The 26,893-nt window shown below is 54.2% G+C and overlaps 1 protein-coding gene across 3 annotated transcripts in view; it reads left to right on the forward strand.

Moving 5' to 3' along the window:
• The window catches only part of LRRC20 (leucine rich repeat containing 20), an 86,001-nt gene extending 65,499 nt beyond the window's left edge, over nucleotides 1-20,502 (forward strand). For all 3 annotated transcript variants that reach the window (XM_030335060.1, XM_030335063.1, XM_030335064.1), the window contains one exon: nucleotides 17,997-20,502. In XM_030335060.1, coding sequence (XP_030190920.1) covers nucleotides 17,997-18,151 — 155 coding nt within the window. In that variant the 3' untranslated portion in view covers nucleotides 18,152-20,502. The remainder of the gene's footprint in view (nucleotides 1-17,996) is intronic.
• Nucleotides 20,503-26,893: the final 6,391 nt, after the last annotated feature.

Raw genomic sequence — 26,893 nt, forward strand, 5'->3', positions numbered from 1 at the left:
CAGAGGAGGTGGAGACGCTTAGTCACCGTGGGCGGTGACATGAGGATGGGACGGATCACTCCTCCTGTGAAAACCCGGGAACCAGCTCCCTCACCCTGGCAGCTGCCACCCGTGACTCGAAGGTGGAGGCAGGAACCACAAAAAGGCCACAGGAGAACCTGCTCCCGCACGGCAATTGGTTGTACTCCTGGAACATGTGGGGGTGCGGACAAAATCAAGTAGTTAGGAGACTTCAATTTGCTAAGCAGGGGGCTTTTTCAGTTAAGCTGGAATCAATTTTCCATAACCCTCAGTTCACTGGGGTTTTTCCCAGCGTTCCAGAGAGAGCCGGAGATCAGAGGAAGACAAGCTCCTGCTAAGAATTTAACAGGGCAGTAGCACCATGGAGGCAAAAGCCAAGTGTCTGTATCACGCAGAGCAGCTTTGGGCCTCATCTGCTTCATCCTCCCCTCAGGCTGTTTCACTTCTTACCATCGAAGCCAGTAGTTCTCAGAGTGGGGTCTCTGGGCAGCACCCGAGAACCTGTTAGAAATGCACAGCCTCCAGCCCCAGACCTCCTCAATCAGAAATGGGGAGGGGAGGGGGCAATTTGTGTTCACCGGCCCCCACCCACAGGCGATAGGGATGTGTGCTGAATTTTGAGAACCCCTGCTCAAGGCTCCGGCTTCGCAAAGTGTCATCTACTGACCCGAAGTGGGGGCATCACCTGGGAGCTCGTTAGAAGCGCAGACCCTCGGGCTCCACCTCGCTCCTCCGGGGTCAGAATCTGCACCTGAGCAAGGTCCCCAAGTGGTTTCTGTGCACAACGCAGGCTGGTCCAGGGCCATTCCCTAAAGCACCAGGTGCCATCTCAGGGCCGCTCTCTGTGCTGTTGGGCCCCCCAGCCCCCCCAAGCACGATTGGCTCTCCAAGCCTCACAGAATCCCACAGGGCGCACGCCACAGACCCCACATCCGAACCCCCCTGGAGTGTTGGCAAAAGAGGAAGGCTCCCAGGTCCGCTGTCAGACCTACTGAATCACAGTTTCTGTGGACGGGCCAGGGGTCTCCACTTCTAACAAGTGGCCTAGGCCGGGGCAGCAGCGTGTTCATTGAGAATCTGTGCCCCTGCCCCCCACCTCTGGACTTCAGTCTCTTGTTGTAGTTTATCAGGGCCATGCACCAGCCCTCAGACGTAAGGTTTCCACAAGTACAGGACGCTCGTCCTGCAGTACAAGGATGGGAGTGGGGGCGCCGTGGGGATTTGGAGGGAGCACGCCTGGCCTAAGGGGTCACCAGCACCCCTGCTGTGGCCCGGTGTGTCACAGGGGTCCTGGGCCCTGTATCATAGCGTCCTCCCCCTTCTCTGACAGGCAGGGCAGACAGATCCTTCCAGAGAGCCACAGCTGCACTCTGGCCTTCATCAAGAGAAGTCCTCCAGAACGCAGCGTCTGCTGTCCTCCTAGGCTGGGGGCACAGATGCCGCCAAGACCTCAGGATCGCCCTCCCTTGATGTTCACACAGCTGTTCCAGCCTCACCCTGTTGCACAGAATAAACTGGTCAATGTCACAGGGGCAGAGGGAACACAACTTTGTTTCACCTGGGGGGCTCTAGCAGGCTGCCCAGCTGTGAGAGGTTCTGCAGGCTCCGGTTGCTGTGTGGGGGTGGGGTGGCAACGCTGAGGGAGTGGTGGGCGTGGAGGTGGGCATAGGAGGACTTCCTGGAGGAGGGGACCCAGTGGGACTGGTCCTTCTCTACCGCACAGCCCCCTGTCCCTCTAGTGGGAAGAGAGGGAAGTCTCACTAGTTCTTCCCCTAGAACCCAGAAAAAAAAAAATTTTTTTTTTAAGTGTATTTATTTATTTTGGGAGAGAGAGAATGAGCAGGGGAGGGACAGAGAGAGGGAGACAAAATCCCAGGCAGGCTCCGTGCTATCAGCACAGAGCCTGACTGACACTTGACCTGAACTAAAACCAAGAGTCTGACACTCAACCGACTGAGCCACCCAGGCGCCCCCAGAAAATGTTTTTATTTTTTTTATTTTTTAACGTTTATTTAGTTTTGAGAGAGAAAAAGAGAGAGCACGAGCCGGGGAGGGATAGAGAGAGGGGGAGACACAGAAACTGAAGCAGGCTCCAGGCTCTGAGCTGTCAACACAGAACCCAACGCGGGGCTTGAACCCACAAACCATGAGATCATGACCAGAGCCAAAGTCGGACACTTAACCAGCTGAGCCACCCAGGCGCCCCTGCCCCCCGCCCCCCGAAAATGTTCTTTAAGCAGAGAAAACCCTGGAAGAGCAGAAGTGATCTAAAGAGACAAAAGTAGACAAACTTCTCATAACCTCATAGCTAGCACGCCTAGCACAGCTCCTCTGTAATTTACCTCGTTTAATTTGCTCAAGCCTGTCTTCTGGAAAGGAGGTGTTATCACCACTTGACAGCTGAGAAGAGAGGCTCACAGAGGGGACGCAGCCTGCACAAGGACGTGGTGGAGTTGGGATTTTAAGCCAGGTGTTTGGTCATCCCCGCCCATGTGTCTTTGGTGTTCCAGAGCCTGTCCAGTCTTCATTTGATGGGAGAGGAGGGGGTGGGTCGCTGTGTGAAGAAACAGGTGCCGGATGCCACGTGGCTGGTAGGCACCCGTAAACAAGTTGGCAGGTTGCAGAGGGATGGCTGTCCCCCACTGGCCTCACTCAGCCCTGAAAAGAGGGCCGGAGCTGTAGAGAAAGCTCGCCTTGGGAGAGGGCACACCGCAAGGCCTCATTAGCTGGTGGTTTGCAAGAGGCTGGTCAGCAAACGTACTTCCTGTGGACGTGAAGGGCCTGTCAGCCCCTGAGACAGGTCAAAGCTGAGAAGTTGGCCTCCCGGCCTCCTCCTCCATGGAGCTGCCAGGCTCTGTTGGGGGCGGGGGCTGGTCTAATCTGAATAGGGATGAGTAACACGCTGCTGTGTCAGCGGGCTGTGCCCAGAGCTGCCAAAGTAACTCGTGAAATCAGCAGGTTGTATCTTGTGAGCGCCTCCATTTTCCACCTGGTACCACTTGGGGTTTCGCCAGGCCACGGTCCTGGTTGATCGGAACTGCCAGGCCAGGGAGAGACTGTGCCAAGGCCACAAGGGCTTTGAGAGGGCAGGCGTGCCGCCCACCCTGCAGGCCCACCGGCGCTCAATACGATGAGGAGGCGGCAAGTGGGGAATCTCGGCCAAAGCAAATGCGTCCGGACACCAGGCCCTGCCTGCCGGCAGACCAGGCAGTGGCATAAGTGGGGGGCTTGGCTCTCAGCTTTCCAGGGCAGGTGCTTGATCTGTCAGTGCCGGCTGCCCTCCGAACTCCCCCTGGGCCCAAGACGCAGCTTGAACCACAAGCAGGGAAGGCTTCTTAGAGTTTCCCCAGGCCTGCCTGCCTGTCTTCGCTCCGGAGAGAAGGGTGATATCACCCCATGGTGATAACAAAAGCAGAAGTCAGGGCAGACTCCTCTTCACCTCCTTCTGCCCCTCTCCTGGTGGGCTGGGGCCCCCTCCAAGGTAAACAGCCTCTGCATTGGACTCCGCTCAACCCTGACCGTGCTCCCATCGTCCCTCCTCTCCTTTGGCCTCTCAGAGTTTCGTAGCAGAAGTCCAAAGCCCCACTTACATCATTGGCATGAACACGTCCCCTCCCCTCTGCACGGCTCTGTTTCATCCCTGCTGCACAGTGGGGAGGATGGTTCCACCCTTTGGAGCTGGTGTCAGGGTCCACCGTGGTCACTTCCCACCAGCTGCTTGTCCTGCCATTCAGCCAGCCTGGAGTCCTGGCTGCGTGCTGCCTGCTCAGCCTCCTCCCCCGCTCCTTGCCCTCCAGCCTGCTGGGCCTCCTGCACTTACCCAGGGACCAGGACAGAGGAGGCAGGGCATATTGCTAAAAGGTTGGATAGAGGCTAATTAGTGGGCCACAGCATCCAGGGCAGGGCTCAACTGGCCAAGAAAGGTTTGCCAAAGTTGTCCTTGCAGAGGATTCTGAGAATTGCGGCGCTTACCCAGGTCCCCAGGAACCCACCTCGCCTACCCTACCAGACACACACACACACACACACACACACCCTGAAGCAGGCTGCTGTGCCATTTCTGGTCCCACTCTTGCTTCTGGGCAGGAAGGGATTTGAGACAGGCATGTAGTAGCTGAGAAGAGGGAATGACCACTGTGTGCAGGCTTTAAGGCTGGCAGGACCCTTTTCTCCTGAGCCTGGATCTAGGGCTCCAAACCTGTCTGGGGGGAAATGTAGCCAGTCCCCTCCCTGAGCACTGGGTTCGGACTTCTCTTGAGCATAGCTAGCTGAGAGCAGTCGGAGCCTTACCCTGTCCCCTCCCCTCCAAGCACTGTCAGGGGTCATGGAGGAGAATGACTTGCCCTCAAGGTGGCAGCTTGCCTGAGCGCCACCGCAGACTCATGCTGTCTCCCAGAATGCCCTTTTCCAGCGTGACAGTACCAGGCTGTGCCCGTGGGCAGCGAGCGGTGGTGCAGGCATCCCTCGAGCTGGCGAACAGCTTGGGGAGATAATCATCACACAGCGCAGGGAGTGCTGGCCGCCCGTGGAGCCAGGAGGTGGGACAGGCTGGGAGTAAACAGGCTTCAGCAGCAATTAGCGCAAGTTAGACATGGCCCCCAGATGTGATGGGGGGAGCTCCTGTTTGCAACCCCTGCTCACGTGTCTGCCCACAGGGAACGAGCAAGTGGAGCTCTGAGCAAAAGACCTCTCACACACTTGGTCTCTGCCCAAATGGAATAGGATTCTCTGTGCCAGACACGGTGGTAAAGCCTTGGTTACTTGAAACCTCCAATTACCCGAGATGCTCTTGGCATTCTGTTCGTGGCACACAGGCGAACAGCAAGAAAAGAGTTATTTGACGTTTGTTTAAAACAAAACACTTGCACGCTCCGCTAGGCAGCCAGCCAGTCTTCTGTCCCTGTCCAGAGTGCTGGAGAGTAGCTCCTGTGCTCCAAACCTCAGAGCTCAGGGAACAAGGCTTGCAGGAGCATAGGCATGAATTTAGGCAGTGGACCTGTTCACCACGGTCATTTCACCAGCGGTCATTTTTTGGTTGAACGGCTTGCTGTGTGGCAGGCACTATGCTAGAGACAGATGGGATGCACAAGCCATGTTCCCCGGTCTCCTGGGGCTTGTGGCACGGCCAGTTACACTAGCTGATAACTCACTGACCATTAACTTCACATCTGATCCTCTCTAACGACTTTTTGAGTATGCTCTTGGCTAATCCTCATGACAACCTTATAAGGCAGACAGTTATTCTCCCCAGGGGAGGAAACCAAGGCATAGGGAAGTTAAGTACCTTGGCCATGGTCATGCTGCCTAGGCAGAGAGCCAGGGTTCCAACCCAAGCAGTCTTGCTCCAGAACTTCAGCTGTTCAGGACAGTGCTCGGCATAGGGAGAGATTTTTGCTGCAGGGAGATAGAAAGCCACAACAGAGTTACAGCGGAAGCACGTAACTTTGGTTGGAAGGAAGCTCCCTTGGGGTGCATAGTAGGGTCTAAGATGATGAGGCAGGATTCCCCAGACCATGTAGGCTGTCAGCCCCGCTCCTGAAAGCTCTGCCTCACAGAGCAGAACAGCTGGCAGCATCCCAGGACGGAAGGGCTGTATGCGTACTTTCACTGGATTCTCCCGTCAAGCCTCATTCGTACGTCCAGCAGCGCTCGAGCCAGCTGCCCATTCACACCATCTGGGGAGCTTTTAAAAACCCTCATGTCCGGGGGCACCTGGGTGGCGCAGTCGGTTAAGCGTCCGACTTCAGCCAGGTCACGATCTCGCGGTCCGGGAGTTCGAGCCCCGCGTCGGGCTCTGGGCTGATGGCTCGGAGCCTGGAGCCTGTTTCCGATTCTGTGTCTCCCTCTCTCTCTGCCCCTCCCCTGTTCATGCTCTGTCTCTCTCTGTCCCAAAAATAAATAAACGTTGAAAAAAAAAAAAAAAAAAACCCTCATGTCCGGACCACACTCCACGCCAGTTAAAACAGAATCTCTCGCGGTGGGCTTGGGCCTTGACGATTTTCTCAAACTCCCCAGATGGTTCCAGTGTGCAGGCGTGATAGAACTGCTGAACCAGAACCTTCCATCAGTACCCACATCGCGTCATGAGGAAGCCGCAACCTCCCTCCTCCTCCCGGTGTCTGTGTGTGTGTCTGTAGCTACATCAGGATGAGAAAATCGACAGCCTGGCCCTGACCGCTGGGCTTGGCTGGGAGAGGGGCAGGGGTGAGCCCTGTGGACTTGCATCTTTCCCTTGGGCTTCTCCTTTCACACTGACCCTACTGTCCCCTGGACCCTGAGCATGGGGCCCCACTGCCCCAGTGCCCCTGAACCCTCTCTCCTCCCTGTAGGACAGCACGCATATCTAGCATTTTCAGAGGGAACTCCATCAATAAGCCAAAGGCAACTGAGGACGCACAGATAACAAAACAGTGGGCCCGTTCCCAAGGTACAAGTTTATGCCGGAGAATCCTAGTTGAAATGGGGACTTGGCCTGAGCTCCGGCACCTTTCACTCAGGGGCCTGCGGTCCTGCTGGGGTGGGCTGCTCAACACGGCTCTCCAGCAGGGTGCTGGCGGTGCACGGTCAGATTCAGTGGCCTCACCTTAGTAGCTTGGAATTGGCCATGGTGGGAGTATTTGCACCACAAAAAACAAAACAAAACAAAACAGTAAATGCTACAAATCGGATTTTTCCCACCTCAGGGAGTAGATTGTTAAACATTAGCCAGCACACCGCTGGCTCACATCTCCCCACTTCCTTGCTATTGTTAGCGTCTTGACCACTCTCTCCCACTACCAACTTCAGCTTGTTTTGTTTTTCTAGAAGCTGGTTTCCCTGGGGGTTGGGAGGTGGGGGCGGGGGCTACCTAGCTGCTTCTTACCTGGTGGTTATCTTAGGAGCTTTTCTTCTTTTTCCAATAGTAAGGGAGGTCTTAATTCTCTGACAGTGGCCCTAAATCTGAGCAGAAGGGTTTGTAAAGTTAGCATTAGCAACCTTCGTTTCCAAGCATGGAGGAGAATTTTCAAAGGAGCCATTTTCACATCTGCCCCCGCCCCTGGGAGAAGAACCTTTAGGGGAGGTGATTATACTCCTATCTGCATATCCGGTCACCCCTGCCCTGCCTGACACTTGCCATACACACAGCAGGTTCAACAATTCTGGTCCCCCAAGCCCGTTATAGATACAGGAACACAGCCAGCTGGAGGGAGGGAGGGAGAGTCCACAACAGAATTGTCATTCTTTAGGCAGTTGGAAGAAAACTAAAAGAGACCAGCCTGGGGTTGTGGGTGCGGCGGGGGTGGTGGCTCTGGAGGCGGGGGGGGGGGGGCCTTCCAGTGGCCCACATGAGGGGGGTTGTGGGGGGAGAACAGAGACTTCGTCAGGGAGGAACAGTAGGCACAGTAGAGCAAAGACCGGAAGTCTGACCGGAAAGATAAATGCCAAGCAAGGGCCAGGCAATTTGATTTACTTATTAGCTGTCTCCAGAGCAGCCAGTAAGACTGTGTTATTTATTTATGAGAATTGTTATGATCCATCTTTGATCGCCTATCAGAGCCGGGCCAAAGAGTGTGCGGGAGGAGAAGCTCGTCAGCCCTCCTTTGCTGGCCAACCTGGGGACGTGGAGGAGGGAATCACAGCAGGGACTTTTCTCCTCCTTTGTTTCTCTTTCTCTGAAGCTTGTTGTGAAGGAGAAAAAAAAGCGTGTCTAGGTTCATTAATGGATTCTTTCTTTCTTTTTTTTTTTTTCGTACAGTTGACACTATTACGTTAGTTTTAGGTGTACGTTATTATAGTGATTAACAAGTCTACATGTTACCCTCTGCTCTGCTCACCACCAGAGAATCTACTGTCTGGCACCACAGTAGTGGATTCTTCTTTTTTTTTTTTTTTTAATGTTTATTTATTTTTGAGAGAGAGACAGCGCGAACAGGGGAGGGGCAGAGAGAGAGGGAGACACAGAATCCGAAGCAGGCTCCAGGCTCTGAGCTGTCAGCACAGAGCCTGATGTGGGGCTCGAGCTCATGAACCTTGAGATCATGACCTGAGGCCAAAGTCGGATGCTTAATCGACTGAGCCAACCTGGGCGTCCCACAGTAGTAGATTCTTAAAACACTCCGTGCTCCCCATCCTCTCCCTGAGGTGCCTACTACATTCTCCACAGCTTGGTAACCTTATCCTTGGGGAGTGGGGGTAACCTTGGGGAGTGAGGAGCACATTATGGTCCCCTCCATAATGGCCCCTGTGAACCTGTGAAGCTGAGGACCATTTTATAGATGAGAGGTTGAGGTTCAGGGAGGTTAAGGGGCCTGCCTGAGGTTGCACAAATTTATTTTTTTTTTTAAGTTTATTTATACTGGGGGGATGCAGAGGGCAGAGAGAGAAAGAATTCCAAGCAGGCTGACAGCCCAGAGACTGACAAGGGGCCCGAACCCACAAACTATGAGATCATGACCGGAACCGAAACTGAGTTGGATGCTAAACCAACTGAGCCACCCAGGCACCCCGAGGTTGGAGCCACCCAGATGCCCCCGAGGTTGCACAATTTTAAATGGCAGGTCCGAGGTTAAGGACTGGGGGTCCCTGCCCTGTCCACTCCCCCAGATGGCCTGTCTTTCAGCAGGGGGCTCAGAACCCCCGATCCACACAGTGTTCCCTGAGGGCTGTGGAGCTCAGCTTGCAGGATCACCAGGGGCCTGCACTGTCCTCTGTGCCTCCTGAGGACAGGGGCTGCTTCTGTGTTCTTCCTGTACCCCTCTCCCTGCCTCCCACCCTGCTAGGATGCTCGGTCCAAGGTTCTGTGGGAAGGGATAGGCTCAGACACTGTCACCGTCTGGCTCCTTCCAAGCCTTCCGGAGGGACAGACCCAGCCGTGAGTGAGGGATGCACATGTGAATGTGCTTTCTTGTTACGGACGTAATTCCCTGTCTTGCCAGGTTACCATAGTTTGCCTCGTTGTCTCTTGTGGCATTTTGAGTGGGGACTCGAAGCTCTGCCGAGCTTAGCACGACATCCTTGATCTTAGTCGATTAAGTTTCCAGGCACCAAGGGTTGCATCAAGGCTGAGGAATGGGGACAGACCCGGCTGCCAGGCGAGCCTGGATTCTCGAGCACGAATGTGGCCACAGTCACCTGGAGAGGCTAAGATGACTTCCCGGTCGCTGCCAATAGGCCTAAGGTGCCTGGCCTGGGGTGCTGCCCCTGCATCTTGACCCAGCACCTCCAAGGCCATTGTGAGGAGGTGTCCCAAAGGTGCAGACTCCACACTCCTCAGAGTCTTGGAAAATCAGGAATTCTGGCCAGAAGGAGATCATCCAGGTCAGAGGTGGGACAGCCAGCCATGTGTAAACTCTCCCGTGTGCTCCAGCCCGCGGCAGGCAACGGGTGCCATGCTTAGTTTCTAAGCTGCCAGGGAAGCCAGAGAACTTGTACCCTGGGCCACCAGGATAGGGAGCCCCGGACCCTAATTCGAGAAGGGACCTTAGATGTCATGGGGCCCAGCCCCACCCAAAGCAAGAATCCGAGGCTGCTGGTCCCTGCTGGGTTCTCTCTGTGCTGGGCGGGTCGCTCAATACCTTTTGCCCCTTCTCTGGGCCCAGACCCCTTCTCCTCTCAGGGTCCTTTTAGTCCGTGGGTGCCACATGTATGAAGAAGAGCCCTCCGGAGTGCTTGTGTTTATCATCCTGTCTCTAGCGGGTCCTTCTGGAGCACAGAACAAGTTTGCCAGTCGGTGGTGCTAATGATTAACGAAGTAAGGTCAAGCCGACCTCAGGGAAGTAATTTCCTCTAAATACTGCCCACTCTGAGTCTGCTTTTATTGATTACTGCAAGCTGCCACAGACAGAGACAAGAGTCTGGGATGGCTGTCTGCAGCGGGAGGAGGAGGGTCAGACAGGGCCTGGAGGCACCACTGCAGCCCGGTGAGGTGACAGGAAGGTGCAGTGGACTGTGCCCCACCCACGCTGAGCACTCCCGGTGTTGAGGCCAGGGTGGGGTCCTCCTTCTCTACCACGGGCCTCCGTGTGGCTTTAGGCCTCACCGTGGAAGCTCATCACCATCACAGCCATGCACTGGGGGCCCTGGGAGAGTCAGAGGAGCATTATTCGGGCTTCATAAAAGTACTCTAGGGGCCTCTGAGTGGCTGAGTCCGTTGGTTTCAGCTCAGGTCGTGATCTCGTGGTTCATGAGATCAAGCTCTCCGTGGGGCCCTGTGCTGACGGTGCAGTGCCTGCTTGGGATTCTCTTTCTCCCTCTCTCTCTGCCCCTCCCCTGCTTGCATGTTCTCTCTCTCTCTCAAAATAAAGAAATAAAACATTTAAAAAAAAAAAAAAGGATTCTGGAACTCCCATCCTACATTCTGCAGTCACAGGCTGAGAGGTGAGGTATCCCCAGAATGCCTTGCGGACTCTGCCTGTTCGTTATCTGTCATACTGCAGGTCGAAAACAACTTGAGTGTCCCTCTGCATACCACGGGCGGCCATGTAGTCATAAAAATGTCGCTGACTGGCAACCTGAAAAGCTGTTTACAATCCGTCATCGAGAAAAGCGCGTTATGGCATAGTATCTAGGAGGCCATTTTTGAGCTCTTGATGCTCCTCACACGCACATGCAAAGCGAAGATGCCGTAAGGCCACGTACTAACACGCTAAAGGTGATTGGCTCTAGATGGTGGGACATGGGCGATTTTGGTTTTGCTCATCAGTGTTTTCTCATTTTCTAAATTGGATGGCTGGTGCTAAAGGGCCTGCGACCTGTAACAACCTTGGTCCACAGACGCCTGGTCCTGCCTGGAATATGTGCACAGAATGGGTCAGGCCAGGGGAAGGGCCCCAACTCTTGAATGTACTGCGGTCAGAGTTGCTTAAGCAAGTGGTGGTGACAGTGGAGCCCAGCGCGGTCCCAAGCCTGAAAGAACTTAGGAGCTAGTTTAGGAGGCAGAACATTCATTCATTCATTCATTCACCCAGCACATAGTTGTTGAGCACCCTGTGGGCACTGTGCTAGGTATCGCATTTGCAGGGTGAACAAACATACCCATCGGTCTCAGAACAGGATCCACAGTACGTGTCTGGTGTGAAGTATTGTGGGAGTTCGGTTGTACACCGTAGAGAATGACAGGAGGTAGCCTGAGCTGGAATATGAGGGCCAGCAGGACCTCGCCAAATGGTAACGAGAGCATGGCCCACGGGAGAGGGGAGAGTCGAGGCCCTCTTCCTCTCCAGATGCGCCGAAGTCCAGAGAACGGCTTTTGTTACCTCCGTGATGCCGATGTGCCTTGGTGGCCTTGGGAAGCCTACTTAACCTCTCCAGGTTTCTGTTTCCCCATCCACAAAATGCAGATCACTTCAGATCCTGCTCCGCCCCGCAGCCGTCTCTGTCTCTCCTCAGGATGCTGTGAGCATACATTTTCCTCTTTAAGCCTTATCCGGAAACTTCTAGCTGGCCCCTTGGGCTTGCCGCTTCCTAGCTTGGCTGCTCCGGTTCGTCGACTCTGCTGTTTTTGACACGGTGTGCTGGCCCCACTGCGCCTTCCTCCAAGCTGCTTATACGGCTTGAACGGTTGAGTCAAGGCAAGGAGCCACGCCTAATCCCGGCTCTGCACCTGAGGGGGCATCACTGTCTGTCAGCAGAGTGGCTTGGAGAGCACCGTGGACCCTGGAGAGGCCGGCCTCGTGGTGGACTTGGAAATGACAGCTGGGAACTCAGGCAGCACTGCTGTCTCTAGGCCAGGAGTTGTGGGGATTTGCTCCAAGGCTGGGCCGCAACTGGTCTTCATGTCATGCCCAGCAGACCTGTGGCAGGGACGTCGTCGGAAGACACCCCCTCCTCTGTCCCGCTCTCATGAGCACCAGTCGTTCTTCAGGCCCCTGGCCTCCCAGGCCCAGGGATGGAGTCAAGAGGCCAGAGAGAGAGAAATCCTAGTCCAACCCCCTCTGGAGAAAGTGAGGCAGGACCAGTGGTCCCCAGTGGCAGGTGGGGAGAAGGGGTGACTTAGCAGCTTGGAGCCTCAGTCCCCATCTCTGAAGTGAGGCCGTATTGACAGTCGAGGCTACGTTGCCCTCAGTTCGGGGCCCGGCCCTTAGCGAGTTGCTCAGTGACACCTGCCTGCCATGATTCCCTTGCAGGGGCTGAAGGGCCGGCGGATGGAGACCAACTCTGGCCTTGGCCTTACCCCTCAGCGTTGTGGGACGAAACACAGGGATCTGGGGATTTAGGAATTGTCCTGCCTTCACCACTTACTGGGCCCTGTCAAAGAAAAATCAGAGCTGGTCAGTGATGAAAGCAGTAAAAACAGATTTTATTCGGGACTGTTACACTAGAGAAGAGACTGTAGTGCAGAACCGGCTTGATCCCAAGTGCAGCGTGGACACGTGGGAATTGATAGCCAAGGAGCAGGGGCGGGGCGGGGGGGATCAGTGGGCGGAAATTACAAAGAGGAGGTTATCAGGGGTGAGTGAGGCTGAACCGACCTCCCAGGATTCTTGCTGCAGGCAGGCCAGGGTGAGCAGACCCCACCTGGGGGTGGTGGAAAATGACGAATCCGATCAGATACCAAGGCTGGAGGATCCTGGCTAACCCAGTTTATCAGGATTCTAAACTAGACAGTGAGAGTCGAACACAGAAGCACAAAAGTCAGGCTCTTAATTTTAATTGAAGAATTCGGGGAAGCCGAAGTAGGGTCAGAGAATCTCTGTCATCACCAGGAATCTGAGGCTCAGCTTCCTTATCTGCAAAATGGGTTATTGTGAGAAACCAGCCAGCACAGGGCCTCCAATATCAGTTCCCAGAAGCAGCCTCCTTTGCTGAGCCCACTTCCACAAGGTGCTCAGCCTCCCTGAGCCTTGATGTCCTGTGTCACGTGGGGGTTACAATACCCTGGGAAATGACTTTAGCTCTGAAAAGCCCAATGCAAAGGGGTTTTCCGATCTGGGTGAGCGGGGAGCAGAGAGCATGGTGTCTGTCCCCCACCCACATTGCTGGCTGTGTTGGTGGCCATGACCATGACAAAGCTGCTGCTAATTAGTGAAGAAGGTAAGGTTTCCAAGTAAGTAGCTCTTTTCAAAAAAATTTTTTTTAACATTTATTTTTGAGAGAGAGAGAGCACGAGTGGGACAGGGGCAGAGAGAGAGGGAGACACAGAATCCAAAGCAGGCTCCAGGCTCAGAGCTGTCAGCACAGAGCTTGACGTGGGGCTCAAACCCATGAACTGTGAGATCATGACCTGAGCTGAAGTTGGACACTTAACCGACTGAACCACCCAGGTGCCCCTAGTTCTCTGTTTCTGATCCCAAAGCTCTCTTTAGCATCTTAACCATCTCCCCCACCCTGCACTGTGACCCAGCACAGAACAAGGAGGCGTGGGAGATTCTGGAATGATTCTGAGAAATCTCCAGGAAACCCTTGCTCTCAGGGCAGGTTAGCAAAGATGCCATGCCTGCCATGGGGGCCTTAGAGGGCTCAGAGATTCTGTGCCCCTAGCTTCCCTCAGAGGGGGAGTCCCTGGGCTCTGGAAGGGACTATTCCCGGCTGGGTGGCCCAGAGAGCTCTGAGTGCCCTGGTAAGAAAGCCACACGCTCCTGCTGAGTCCCGGGAAGCCCCGTCGGAGGACTGTTCTCTGTCTCCTCAGGGCACCGTGGACAGTTCTCATGGTTGGTGGGGAGTTGGAGGAATGGATGCCAGGCTGGAGGGCCGGATAGGAGGTGGCCTGAAAAGCATGAACTCGGGCCAGCCGGCCTGGCTTCATATCCCAGCACTTTGCAGCTTCGTGACCATGGCCAGGTTACCTCTCCGTGGCTTTCCTCACTATAAAGTGGAGGTAACAGTGGTACTCAGCCATGCGGCTGTTGTGGGGTTTGAGAAACTTAACACAAAGAGCCAAAATCACCAGCACTTGACACGGACGATCATTAGTTAAGCAAAAAAACTGCTGGGAATACAGGAATCCATATCGATAGTAAATGGATAAATGCGGGAGAGGGAAGGCTCTTGCCTATGGTAAAATGCTGAGGGCCTGCTGGATTTGGAAAGTCAATTTGCAACCATCATAAAGAACAGATGAGGCAAGAATCAGCAGGTGTTCAATCTAGAGGCGATGGATTTTAATTTTCATGAGCAGGATATTTGCGTGCTCTTCAGCTGTGTCCCCACAGACTTCTTCTACATTGCAAGGGAGGAAAAAAGACAAAACAGTAATTATACAGTGGGGAAATCAAGTAACACCTCGACTCAGTGATGACAGTTAACATCACTTATGAAGGACAGATGGGTGATACCCCAAGACCATACCACCTCTGCAGTCTTTCAGCTGAGAACCCATAAAGCACCGGATAAACACAAACTGTGGGACTCTTTTTCTTTTTAACGGTTTTTTTTTTTTAAAAAAAAACAGGCTCCACACCCAACATCAGGCTTGAACTCATGACCCTGAGATCGAGGGTCACATGCTCTACTGACTGAACTAGCCAGGTACCCCAAAATGTGGGACTCTTTATCAAAAAGACAGATGATGGCCGTGATATTCTTCCAGAATGGTGGTGTCATAAAAATGACAAATGAGCCCAAAGAGGACAACTAAATGCAATACCTGACCCTATACTGGACCCTGCACCGGAGGGAGGGAGGGACTGCTACAAAGGACATGGTTAGGTCACCTAAGAAAACTGAAATATGGGCCGTTATGTTAGGTAACTGTTCTCTCAGTAGAAACTCATGAAATTGACAGCTATGTTTACAACAGAGAATGTCTATTCTTAGGAAATACACAATGAAGTAGGGATAAAGGGCCATGATATATGTTACCCTCAAGTCAGAAAAAAGGTGTGTGTGTGTGTGTGTGTGTGTGTGTGTGTGCGCGTGTGCGTGTGTAGAGAGAGAGACAGCGAGCGGGCATTTGCACAAATGATAAAGCAAAGAGGGTAAAATGTTAATTGGTGAATCTTGGTGAAAGGTATGTGCTATTCTCTGTACTGTTTTTACCTTTACAACTTTTTATAAGTAAGAAATTATTTCCAGGTAAAAAAGAGTAACCTGAGAAAATAATATTTAAAATGTCCCCAAGTAAAAATATTCTTACACTGAAGGTCTAAAGCTGGACACAGACTAGTAGGTTCCACTTGTCTTAAGCTTAGGCATAGGCAAATGAATCAATGGTGAAAAAAGTCAGGGTGGGTTGGGGCGCCTGGGTGGCTCAGTCGGTAGGCGTCTGACCTCGGCTCAGGTCATGATCTTGCGGTTTGTGAGTTCGAGCCCCGCGTCGGGCTCTAGGCTGACAGCTCAGAGCCTGGAGCCTGCTTCGGGTTCTGTGTCTCCCTCTCTCTCCGCTCCTCCCCCACTCACATTCTGTCTCTCTCTCACAAATAAATAAACATTAAAAAAAAATTTTTTTTTTAAAGTCAGGGTGGGGATAAACTGGAAAGAAGCACAAGAGAACCCTATGTGTTATAGCTCGATCTGGATGGAGGTCACAGGAGGAGTGCATACCTGATTGTACGCCTTCCTGTAACTGAGGCGTTTGCTTACATGTATATCAAAAACAAAGTGGTGGTGCTCTGGGAAAAAACATAAATAGACTGAGATCTATAATACAGTACCATTGACCTAAGTTAAAATTATGTGGGGGCTCCTGGGTGGCTCAGTTGATTAAGTGTCCGACTCTTAATCTCAGCTCAGGTCTGGATCTCAGGGTCGTGAATTCAAGCCCCACGCTGGAGCCCACCTAAAAAAATACCTATATCGCTATATTATAACGTGTCAAAGTGGTCTAAAATTAAAAACGAAACAACCACAGGAGCAGAAAACCCTCAATCTGCCCAACGCAAGGCACGCAAAAGAGGTAGGAGTTGATTTTTGTCATTACTAATGGCCTGGCCCCGTCCTGGCTGGAGTGGGAGGTCACACGGTGTGTGGGCTGCTTTGCAGAGTTGGATCAGGGCGGAGGGAATGTTTGCCTCCAGGGCGTCTGGGCCTGCGTGTCATGCCACTGGCTCCTGGTTGGTTGCCGGCTATATGCAGCCACTGTTCTGAGTGCCTTGTATTAACTCCTCGGAGCCTTAGGACGACCTTATTGGATAGGTGGTATTATTCCCCCCATTTCACAGGTGAGGAAACTGAGTCACAGAAAGTTGGTTTAATTTGCCCAAGGATACACAGCTAGAAAAGGGCACAGCTGGGATTTGAACCCAGGTGGCTTGGAACATTCTCTAAACTACAACATGCCCTCTCCTAAGTAGACTGTCCCTTACAGTGCTCCAAAGTGGGGAACGGAAACACAGAGTGGTTGTCCCTCACGTCTCCCTGGGCCCCATGGGAGGGCCTGGCTCCCTGGCCTGAGAGGTCCTATAGGCCCTGGTGTTCCAAACTGCACAGCTGTGCCCTCAGGATCTGGGCCTGAAAGATGTCATCTAGATGCCACTGACACGACCTCCCAGTCCCCTCACTGCGCCCAGCTCTCACTCTGGCACCCTGGTCCCATTCTTTCGCCCCTCCCTCCCTCCCGCCACAAATACTCCTTCCCCTCATTCAGATCCCACCTACCCTTCACGTCCTGGCTCGATTGCCATCTCTATGCCCGGCCTGGCCCCTTCCTCCCTGGACTCCTGCAGTCTTTTTGAGAACTCAGATTCCAACCTGGGCTCAGCTAATTATGAGTTTGGGACCTTGGGTTGACTTGAGCAACTTCCTCAATTTCTCTGGGCGTCAGTTCCTTTTCATAGTAGTATCTGATGTTCATCAAGTACTGGGCGGAGTACATCTACTCTCCCGTTTGTCCTCAAGCCACCCGGCAAGGTATATCCTATAATATTATTAGGATTAGTCATTTGCTCACAGCTGTTAACGTGGCCTGCGGGATCTTGACCTGAAGACTGAGTGATCCTAAAGGTTAGATATGAGACTCTACTGATAGCAAGAGCAAATATAGCTGCTGCCTTGTTCTTTCTTTTTTTAAAATTGAGGTAAATTTCATGTATCATAAAATTAACCATTTTATTTACTGATTTTTTTAAAAAAATGTTAATGTTTATTTTTGAGAGACAGAGAAAGACCATGAATGGGGGAGGAGCAGAGAGAGAGGGAGACACAGAATCCGAAGCAGGCTCCAGGCTCTGAGCTGTCAGCACGGAGCCCGATGCGGGGCTCGAACCCACGAACCATGAGGTCATGATCTGAGCCAGTCGGATGCTCAACCAACTGAGCCACCCAGGTGCCCCGTATCGATTTATTTTTAAGTAGGCTTCATACCCAGCACAGAGCCCAACGTGGGGCTTGAACTCACAACATGAGATCAAGACCTGAGCTGAGCTCAAGAGTCGGACACCTAACCGATGGAGCCACCCAGGCTCCCCATAAAATGAACCACTTTAAAGTGCCCAGTTCGGTGGTATTCGGTACATTCACGGTGTTCTGCAACCTTCACTTTACCTGGTTCCGAGGCCCTGCACCCACTCCCCCACCCCCGGCAATCACTAGTCTACTCTCTGTCTCCATGGAGTTGCCCATTCTGGGCCTTTCCTATAAATGGAATCCTACGCTATGTGACCTTTTGTGTCTGGCTTCTTTCGTGGAGCGTGATGTTTCTGGGGCTCATCCCAGTCATGGCGTCTGTCAGTGCTTCCTTCCTTTTCATGGCTGAATGGTATTCGGCTGTTGGGATTTAACCACACTCAGTGTATCCTCCCCCCTGTCGGTGGGCATTGGCTGCTGTGACTAGTGTCGCCGTGGACATTCGTACACAAGTATTTGCTTGAGTTCCTGTTTTCAGTTCCAGTTCTACCCAGGAGAGGCTTTGCTGGGACAAATGACAATCCTAGCGCTGAACTGGGTTTGGGGGCATGTTTCCCGGAGTGTGGTTGTAATGGGGTGATGGGCCCCGAGGGCCCCCCACCCGGGGCTGGGAGCCAGCAGCTAAGCCCAAGTGCGGGGGCTGATGGAGAGCTGGATCGGCGTCTTCCTGTCCCTACCTACCTGGGCCCCCCTGACCTGTCCTCTCTTCTCAACAGACGTACCCGTGGAGAAGCTGGCCGCCATGTCCGCCTTGCGCCGCGTCAATCTCCGCTTCAACCCGCTGAACGCTGAGGTGCGCGCCATCGCTCCGCCACTCATCAAGTTTGACATGCTCGTGTCTCCTGAGGGCGCACGGCCCCCTCCACCTTAGGCCTCCCTCCTCGTGCCCACCCAGCAAGGGACAGAGGCCACCTGGCCTGGCACCCTGAGGGGAGGGAGTCCCACAGACCCATGGGAGGCCGAGCCTGGGGGGCTGGGGGCGGGTGGGCCAAAGAGCACGTGGTGGGAGGGGGTGCAGCCGGCCCCGGATAGATAGCTTAGAGCAGTAGCGGGCCCTGGAATGCCCAGACGGAGGAGGTGAGGTGGGGCTGGAGCCTGGCCGCTCACAGCTTCTGTGCACACTTGGGCAGGACCCCCACCCTCTCTGAGCCTTGTTACTTGGGGAAACGGGCAGTGGCGGAGAGGGCCTTTGCCTCCTCTGAGCTCCTTGGAGGCTTTTCGGGCAACAGATGCCTTCAAGTCACCTTCAAATCATCGGGCACCTTCTGAGCCCACAGATGGCCGTCGCCGAGCGCTTTCTGGGTCCCTGTGGGTTTGAGACCTTGTTTCTGGTGTTGAGAACCAGCCTCTGCCCTGAGAGGACTAGAAGACAACCTCCATCCGTTTATCATTTCCCGAGGACTGACCCACATGAGGCCCCCTCTGGGGCCCTATCCTCAGCCCTGTGGGTCTCTGGATCGGCAGGAGCCTGAACCGGGAGACACGGGAAAGCCGTGGCCAAAATGTGGTCGTGTGCTCTGGCCAGAGCTGAGAACGTGTATATAGGAGCCCAGTGGCCCATCGGGCCAGGAACCAGGAGGAGCAAATCAGGTCTGCTCCGTCCTCCCTCATGATTAAGCAATCAGTGGCGTAGGAAGTTCTGAGGACAGACCGGGTGAGCCTGGCATCACCCCTTGAGTCCCAGGAGAGGTGACTTGAGAGAAACAAAGCCAATTGTGCCTGTGGCTCTGGTACGAGGTAGTTGGCTCTGGCGTCTCCCTCTGGCAGCAGCCCCACTGCCTCACCATTGGTCCACCGGGGGGGCAGAAGGCTCTATGGACCATTGGATTTGTGGCTGGCCAGCTCCCAAGCTCCCGCCCAAAGCCTGATGACCTAGTCATTCCTGGACCCTCCACCTGGAGTCTAGGATGTGGCCAAGCCACAGGGCTATCTACCACCCCTGTCTGCCCGGGACTGAGGGGTTTCCTGGGACACGGGATGTCAGTGCTACCACGGGGACAGTACCTGGCAAACAGGGACAACTGGCTTCCTACCAGGAGAGGGCCTGGGGCTCTTGATTTCTGATAGCATCTGTGGTTTGGAGAATCCCTGATCTCTCAATCCCCCAGGTATCTAGCTCCCGTCTACTCATCCGTGGAGCGGGCAGACTCACAGTCCACAGCCCATCTGGCCCGGACCTTCGTCTTGGTCGGGAGACACCCAAGGCTGCAGGACTTGGGGCAGGCCAGGCCACCAAACCCTGCATCCATGCACTGGTAGCCACTCTTCCACCCCCAGGGCTAAGCCACTCCCAGCCCAGAGCTTCATTCTCAGACTGCTGTGTTCCTTCCCCCCTGCCCAGGCCCCCTGTCTCTTGGCAAGGACTGTTGACCACCACTGTTGGCCCATCACTGAGCACTCAGTGTCCTGGGAGATGCTCATCTCATAAGGCCTGGCTTTCCAAGCTCTGGGAAAGGGGTTTGCAGGGCGAGGAGGAGGTCAGGGTGGGATTTTCGGGGCTGCAGGGTCCGCGGTGGGTGAGTGAGAACTGTGGTCCAGGCCTTGCCTGCTCTGTGCCCTGGGGTGGGCTTACTCCTTGTCAAAGAGGAGGTGCGCTTTTCTGATCCGCACAAAGGCGCTGTATGGCCAGAGCCTTGCAACTCAAAGTGTGGTCTGTGGACCAGCAGCACTGGCATCCATGGGAACTTGTTAGAAATGCAGAATCTCAGGCCCCACCCCAGAACTCCAGAATCAGCACCTGCATTCAACAAGAGCCCTAGGTGATTCCTGTAAGCACTTTACCGTTTGAGAAGTAACGGCCTAGGGGTGGCCCTGTGGCTGAGGTTCTCAGCCCTCCCCCTGCTACTCCAAGCCTCTGAGTCTGTGCTCACCCCCCTCCCTAAACTAGCTCTGGGAGACCCCGGGCCTTAGATCTTTTCAGAGTGTGTGTGACTCTCCCGGTGAAGGGAATGACCTGAAGTCACCAAGATATGAGGGTTGGGCTTGCCTGGCCCTCTGGACACTGCCTTTCTGGTTAACCTCTGCAGAGCTAGCTCCTGCTTCTAGGTCCTCACGTCAGGCCCGTTGCAGGAGTTGCTTCTGGACGTTCTTTTGTACTCCTCTTGGAGAGTTTGCCCTCGCCTGTCTGGGAAAGCTTGAGCAGTCAGAGAAACCCCCTAGTCACAGCCCCCAGTGTGAATGAGCCCTTAGCTTCAGTCTGCAATAAAGAATGCATTGGTTTCATCTGCCTGATTGGCGCTTTGTTTATTCTGTCCACACAGACCTCGCGTGGCCTGGGTGTTAAACCCCAGGGGCTGCCCCTCTTGTTGGAAACTTGAGATTAAAAAGGATACCCTGGGGTAATACTCAGAATACTCCCAGATGGGTGCAGGCCCTGCCGGTAGGAGTGATACATGCCCAAGAACCATGCTGCTGCAGGACAGACAGATGCCAGCCCTGGGGGTGCCGCACACTTGGAAAAGGATGAAGGGACCTGCTGTTCCCTACTCGCATGTGTGCTCTCTCTCTCTCTCTCTCTCTCTATTTTTTTTTAAATTTTTAATGTTTATTCATTTTTTGAGAGAGAGACAGAGAGCAAGCAGGGGAGGGGCAGAGAGAGAGGGAGACACAGAATCCGAAGCAGGCTCCAGGCTCTGAGCTGTCAGCACAGACCCTGACACAGGGCTCGAACCCCCAAACTAGGAGATCATGACCTGAGCCAAAGTCAGACACTTAATCGAGTGAGCCACCCAGGTGCCCACGCCCCCTCTCTCTTAAAAATGTCTTTAAATGTTTACTTATTTTGAGAGAGAGGGAGTATGAGCAGGGTAGGAGCGGAGAGAGGGGAAGAGAAAGGAAGAGTCCCATATAGGCTATGCACCGTCAGCACAGAGCCAGATACGGGGCTCGATCCCACAAACTGCAAGATCATGACCTGAACCAAAATGGAGACTTGGACGCACAAATGACTGAGCCACCCAGACACCGCACGTTAAAAAAAAAAAAAAAAAAATTTAAGTCCGATTTTGTTTTCTAAATCTGAAAGACCAACTCAGTTTGTCTTGAGTTTTGTGCCACAGACTCCATTATTTTTATTTAACAGACAGAGTTTAGTGTCATCTAAGCAGGTGGCAGATACTAACTCATTGAATCCCGTAACAACCCTAGCTAGTGCGGAGCTGGACAAAATCCCTTTCCTTCTCTGGGCCGTTTCCTGTCTATAAAGGGGCCGCACCAGAAGATCTCCAAGGGCCTTTCTGGAACATGCGATCCCTCTTTCTTCATTTTGGATCAACCTGGATACAGGCTGCCCACCCTCACCCCAAAGGCCAGACAGAGGGCTCCGTTTCTTCTGGCCCAACGCTGGCTCACCAAAAATAGCACCCGATCGGTCCGCTCATCAGACAAAGCTCGAGACTCCTCGCGGCAGAGAAGCTCTGCCTCGAGAGAGTCCGACTCGCGTCCTCCCTGCGGGAGGACAAAAGTCACGGTGGTTAGGCTCCGGGGTCTGGTTTCAGGTGGGTTTTCAGTGTGGCGGAGACAGACACGTTGCCCGAGGCTGGGTGAAGATTATGGTCCGGTTTAGGGATGGACGGCATTTTGAGGCAAGGAGTTCAGAGAGTCTTAAGATGTACACTCTTGGCTGATGCTATTCACTGAAGAATTGAGCAGTTGGTTCCTTTAAATGATTCGGGAAGCTCCCAGAATGAACAACAAACTTCTTTACAACTTTTACTTCCTGGGCAAGGGCTTCCTGGCATGGGACCATTATGCTGAAGAAGACGGTGGTATAACAAAGTCTTATTAACGTAGACAGTAAGCTGTGTGGGGCTAGAGGGGTTTTTAATTACCGTTGAGATAGAGCTGCCGTATAACCTTATATTAGCTTCAAGTGTCCAGCTCGATGACTCAGTCTACGTACACATTGTGAAAAGACCACCGCAGTGGCCAGTTGACGTCCATCACCACACGTAGAGGGTATCCATCGTCAGTCTCTCCGGAACACCATGTCGGACCCCGCCTGGGTGCTGCCCTTTCTGTGAGACGTGCCGGGTGCTTCTCAGAAAGCCGGCCCTGGTGTGGGAGCAGTTTCTGGAAGGGTGAGTGCTGGCGGCCGCCCCAGAAGGCCTGACCCGAGCCCCTGGAGGGATGCCAAGGCTGGGAAGGGCAGCCTGGGAGACCACGTGACTTGGGCCCGGGGGCAGCCAGACCGGGCTGCGTCCAGACCTGTGTCTCAGGGCCCGGTGGGCCGGACCCCGCCCTCAGAGAAGGGCCAAAACCCAGCTGCTTTAGGTCTGAGCAAGAGCACCCAGTGAGCTCCTGCTGTTTACCAGCACCGGGCAGGCATGTGTGTGTTTCTCATTTACCATTGGCAATCAATCCCCCCCTCGGCACCCGCCGAGCAGGTGAGGAGACAGCGTCGGTGAGGGGTTAGCAAGGGCCCAGAGAGGAACAGAGCCGGGGATTGAACTGGGAGGCCGGCTCGGGCAGGAGAAACGACGGCTTTCTCCAGCTCACACGTGGCTTTTCGCATCACAGTCCCGTGAAGAGGCCTCCCTGAGCCTCACTCTCCTCATCTGGGAAACGGGTGCTCCCGCTGCCTTCCTTCCCTAATGTCGGAGGGGTTAGCCACAGATGATGCAGGGAAGCAGCCCTCGGTGAGGAGCGCTGCACCCATTTCACACACCCGAGAGCTTCCTCTCCCATCTGCAGACACCTGCCTTGTGTGAGCATGGCCCTAATGCTTCCACAAGAACCTCCCGGCTCTCAGGGCACACACGCCTGTCACGCATCGCTGGAGCACATCTGGATGCTGGTGGGAGACCGACTCCCACGGGGAATGAGAAGACCGGCAGACACCCCCACCCCACCCCCTGCCGCCACCCGCCCACCCCACGCTCACCGGTTCAGGCATCTCTGAAACTCTGTCGCAGGCTCTGGAGGTCAACAGATGACTCAGGATGGTGAGGCCCTCAAGGCCTTGGCTCGGGGCCAGCTGGGGCTCATGATGCACCGTGTGTGTGCATCCAAATTCTTACAGCCACGGGACCCGGGCACCCTCTTTCCTGTAGACCGGAAGCACTTAAATTAGGGTGTCTTCGAGGTGGCCCCTGCAGGACTGCCACCTCGCACGGCCCCAGTGGGCGTCATTCGTGATGCACTCTAGCTAACTGGCACCAGTTACACGGAGGACAACGCAAACGGGCTCCTGAAATTGTGCAAGGGACGGCCCTGGGTCTCTGGACCATACGAGAGAGTCACTTGGGCGTTTTTGGAATACGGGTTCCCAGGCCCCCTGGAGCCCCAGTAAGCCAGACTGGAAGCGGAGCCCACACCCCTGCACCTTGAAGGGCCTCTGTTCTCCCCTGCGCAGCACCCAGAGCGGCCTTCTAAATCCCAAGTCACTCATCCGCCCAAGTCCTGCGGCGGTTCTCCAATGCACTTCAACACAAGTCCTTATAATGGTCTTCAAGCCTGATGTTTTCCTCCTTCCATTACTGCTGTTTCGTGCTACCCGCTCCTTCACTGCACTCCGGGCACACTGGCTTCTGCTGTTCCTCTAATACTCCAGGCTGCTCGTGCCTCAGGGCCTTTGCATCTCACCAGGGAAGTCTGCCTCCCAAGGACTGACAAGTAGTAGGACATCCTCCTCACTGTGGTCCTCCCATCCCTCACAAGCCACAAGGTACCATGGCTGGGACTCTTCCTAAGTGGAGTGGCCGGTAGCTGGTACCCACAGGCTGCATGGGCAGTCCCCTAGCAACCCCCACAACAGCCTGCCACTGTGCCTAAAGTCCCACCACTATGAGACCACTGCTTTTGTTTAGGCTCTCCCTGTGATCGATCTTATTCCGGCCCCTGTCAGGATGGCGAAGGGGGTTCCCTAGAGAACCTCCCTGAGAGGTTGCCCGGGCCCTTGCCGCTCAAAGCGTAGTCCTTGAGCAGGCAGGATCGACAGCACCTGGGGACGTGTCGGAACTGCAGAGGCCTGGTCCCTCCCCAGAACTTCTGAGTCCGAGTCGCATTTTAACGAGACGCTCACGTGGCCTGCGGGCCCCCTGAAGTTTGAGAGCCTGGCTTTCGCCGGCTGAGGCCCAGTCTCGCCACGTCAAAGTCCCTGTGGCAGGCAGCGCCCAAGTGTAATTTTCAGAAGCTAAAGACATGTGTCTTATGATAGCATGAACACGTGCCAAAGATTTCATTCAGTTTTATTAACTGATGAGGGAATCCGTAAGATGGTAAAGTTCGTTCCCAGAGCACTTGAGGGACTGGAGTTTCTGTAGCTCTTTACGGAAGAAACAGCTGGGGCAAGAAATGGTCACCCGGGGCCGACGTTCCTTCCTGCTGTAAAACAAATCCACAAGTTCACTGGTAACTTCTTAAGAGCCTGTGCCCTTCGCTAACGGCAACTAACAAACCACCGTGGTACATTCACGTGGGCAGGCCTGTTGAACAGCACTTCGAGCATGCACTTTCTGTCTTGGCCTCGTCTCTAGGTTTGGTAACATTTCCTAATAACAGATTCCCCTGGGAGGGTGTGACTGTTCCCTGGCCCAAGCAGATCACCAGCTCTGTGTTTCCGTTAAAGGATCCAAACCTTGAGGGAAAGGAAAACCAGCACTACAAGAAAAGGAACAGAGTAAAAAAACAAAGAAACAACACCAAAAAAAAAAAAAAAAAAAAACAAAAACAGAGGAGGTGAAAAAAAACAAAATAAAAATGTACACTAACAGCTTACCACGTGTCTGTGACTTTGCCAAGTGCTTTCCATTTCTTTTCCCCCTTAGTCCCCACGACGACGTAGGAGATCGCTACTTTTTGTGTTTCCGTTTTCTAGATGAAGACACTGAGGACTGGAGGAGCCCGGGATCCTGGCCAAGGTCAGAGAGAATAACTGGCATGCAAACCCAAGCCTTTCGAACACGGTCGATGTTTCTTAGAATTGTCGTCCAGAGCCCAGGAAATGGTTTACAAAAGCGCCCCCCACCCCCACCTGGAGGAGGCCCCTGGGCGGCCTCCAGAAAGCTGCCCGCCTTCCCTAAGAAGCTTCAACACCTTTGCCAAACATGTGTTCTTCCTGACACTGTGGAACTTGACCTGAACCCCGCTTTGAGCCAGAAGCCTGCACGGCCACCGCCCAGGGTGCAGGAGCCCACCCCGCCCCTCTTCCAGAAGAGACTTCTTCCAGAAGAGACTTCTCTTCCAGAGAGAGACTTCTTCTCTCCCCAGAAGAGACTTACCTTCCAGAAGGTAAGAAGAGACTTACCTTCCGGAAGGTAAGAAGAGACTTACCTTCTCCAGAGGAGAAGGTAACTGTCAGAGTAAGAAAGTTCTTCTGGTCCAAACCTCTCTCATTTTATTTTTGTTCATTTATTTTTGAGAGAGGCAGAGAGAAAGAGAGAATCCCAAGCAGGCTCCGCGCTGTCAGCACAGAACCCTGTGCTGGGCTCGATCTCACCAACCGTGAGATCGTGACCTGAGCCGAAATCAAGAGCCGGACGTTTAACCCACTAGCCACCCACGTGCCCCAACCTCTCCCATTATCTAGATGGGAACACGGAGTTCCAGAGGGAGTGTTCCAAAGGGCACGTGGAGAGGCTTGCCCAAGACTGAGCAGGGAGCTGGGGGCAGAACCCTAACAAATGCACAGGCTTCCTGGCTCCTGCCTTGGGTTCTTTCTGGGGCCCTCCCTGGGGCCTGCGGTTGGGGGAGCTTGTCTGCTTCGCACTCCCCGCCTCTCCTCCAGGGCTATGCTGCTGTAGCCGAGCTGTGGGAGTGAGTCAGCCATTAGAGCCTTCACTCATTTGTAAATGCAGATAACAACTCGGACCTCCTTCCTTAGGGAGAGCCCACTAATCAGCATTTGAAAGCATTCTGAAGGAAGCGCTCCTCGGAGGCTGACTGGGGAGAAGGAGGGGCACGTCCGGGCTCCCAGAAAGGGCCCCCACCTCGGTCTAGACCCCAGCCTCTCTGCAGCTCCCCTGGCCTCGTCCTTCAAGGGCATAGTCCCTCCTCCCCTAACCCCCTCCACGACCACCAAATAGATGCTGGAAACCCCAGCAGCGTGCTGGGGTCTGCTTCCCGGGGACCGTATTGCCACCAGGCTGAGACCCCTACCCCTTCCCTGTGGATTTGAACCTTTTCAAAATGATGGCTGTGCCATCGGCCTTCCTTGCCCTAAAGGCCAAGTGCGTTTTCATTTCCAGGCTGGGAAAGAGAGACTGGGTCTCCCATCAGAGATGCTTGGCTTTCCCACCGCCCAGGATTTCCCACAGGGCATCCTGTAGCTTCATGCCAACCTCTCCTCAGGCTCCTATCAACTCTCTCAGGCAGCTCAAAACACACCTCCAATCCGGCTGAGAGGAGAAGGAGTTCATGTGAGGGGCCTGCCTGGGCCTGTGCATTCCATCCGTACCCACCCAAGGCCTGTGACCGGGACACTAAACCTCCAAGGACTGGGGCGCCCGGGTGGCTCAGTCAGTTAAGCATCTGACTCTTGATTTGGGATCAGGTCATGATCCCAAGGTCGTGGGATCGAGCCCCGTATTGGGCTCTGTGCTGAGAGTGGGGCCTGCTTAAGATTCTCCCCCTCTCTCTCTACCCCCGCCCACCATCTCCCTCTGTCCCTTTCCCC

This window comes from Lynx canadensis, chromosome D2 (genome assembly GCF_007474595.2).
Source record: "Lynx canadensis isolate LIC74 chromosome D2, mLynCan4.pri.v2, whole genome shotgun sequence".
NCBI lineage: Eukaryota > Metazoa > Chordata > Mammalia > Carnivora > Felidae > Lynx > Lynx canadensis.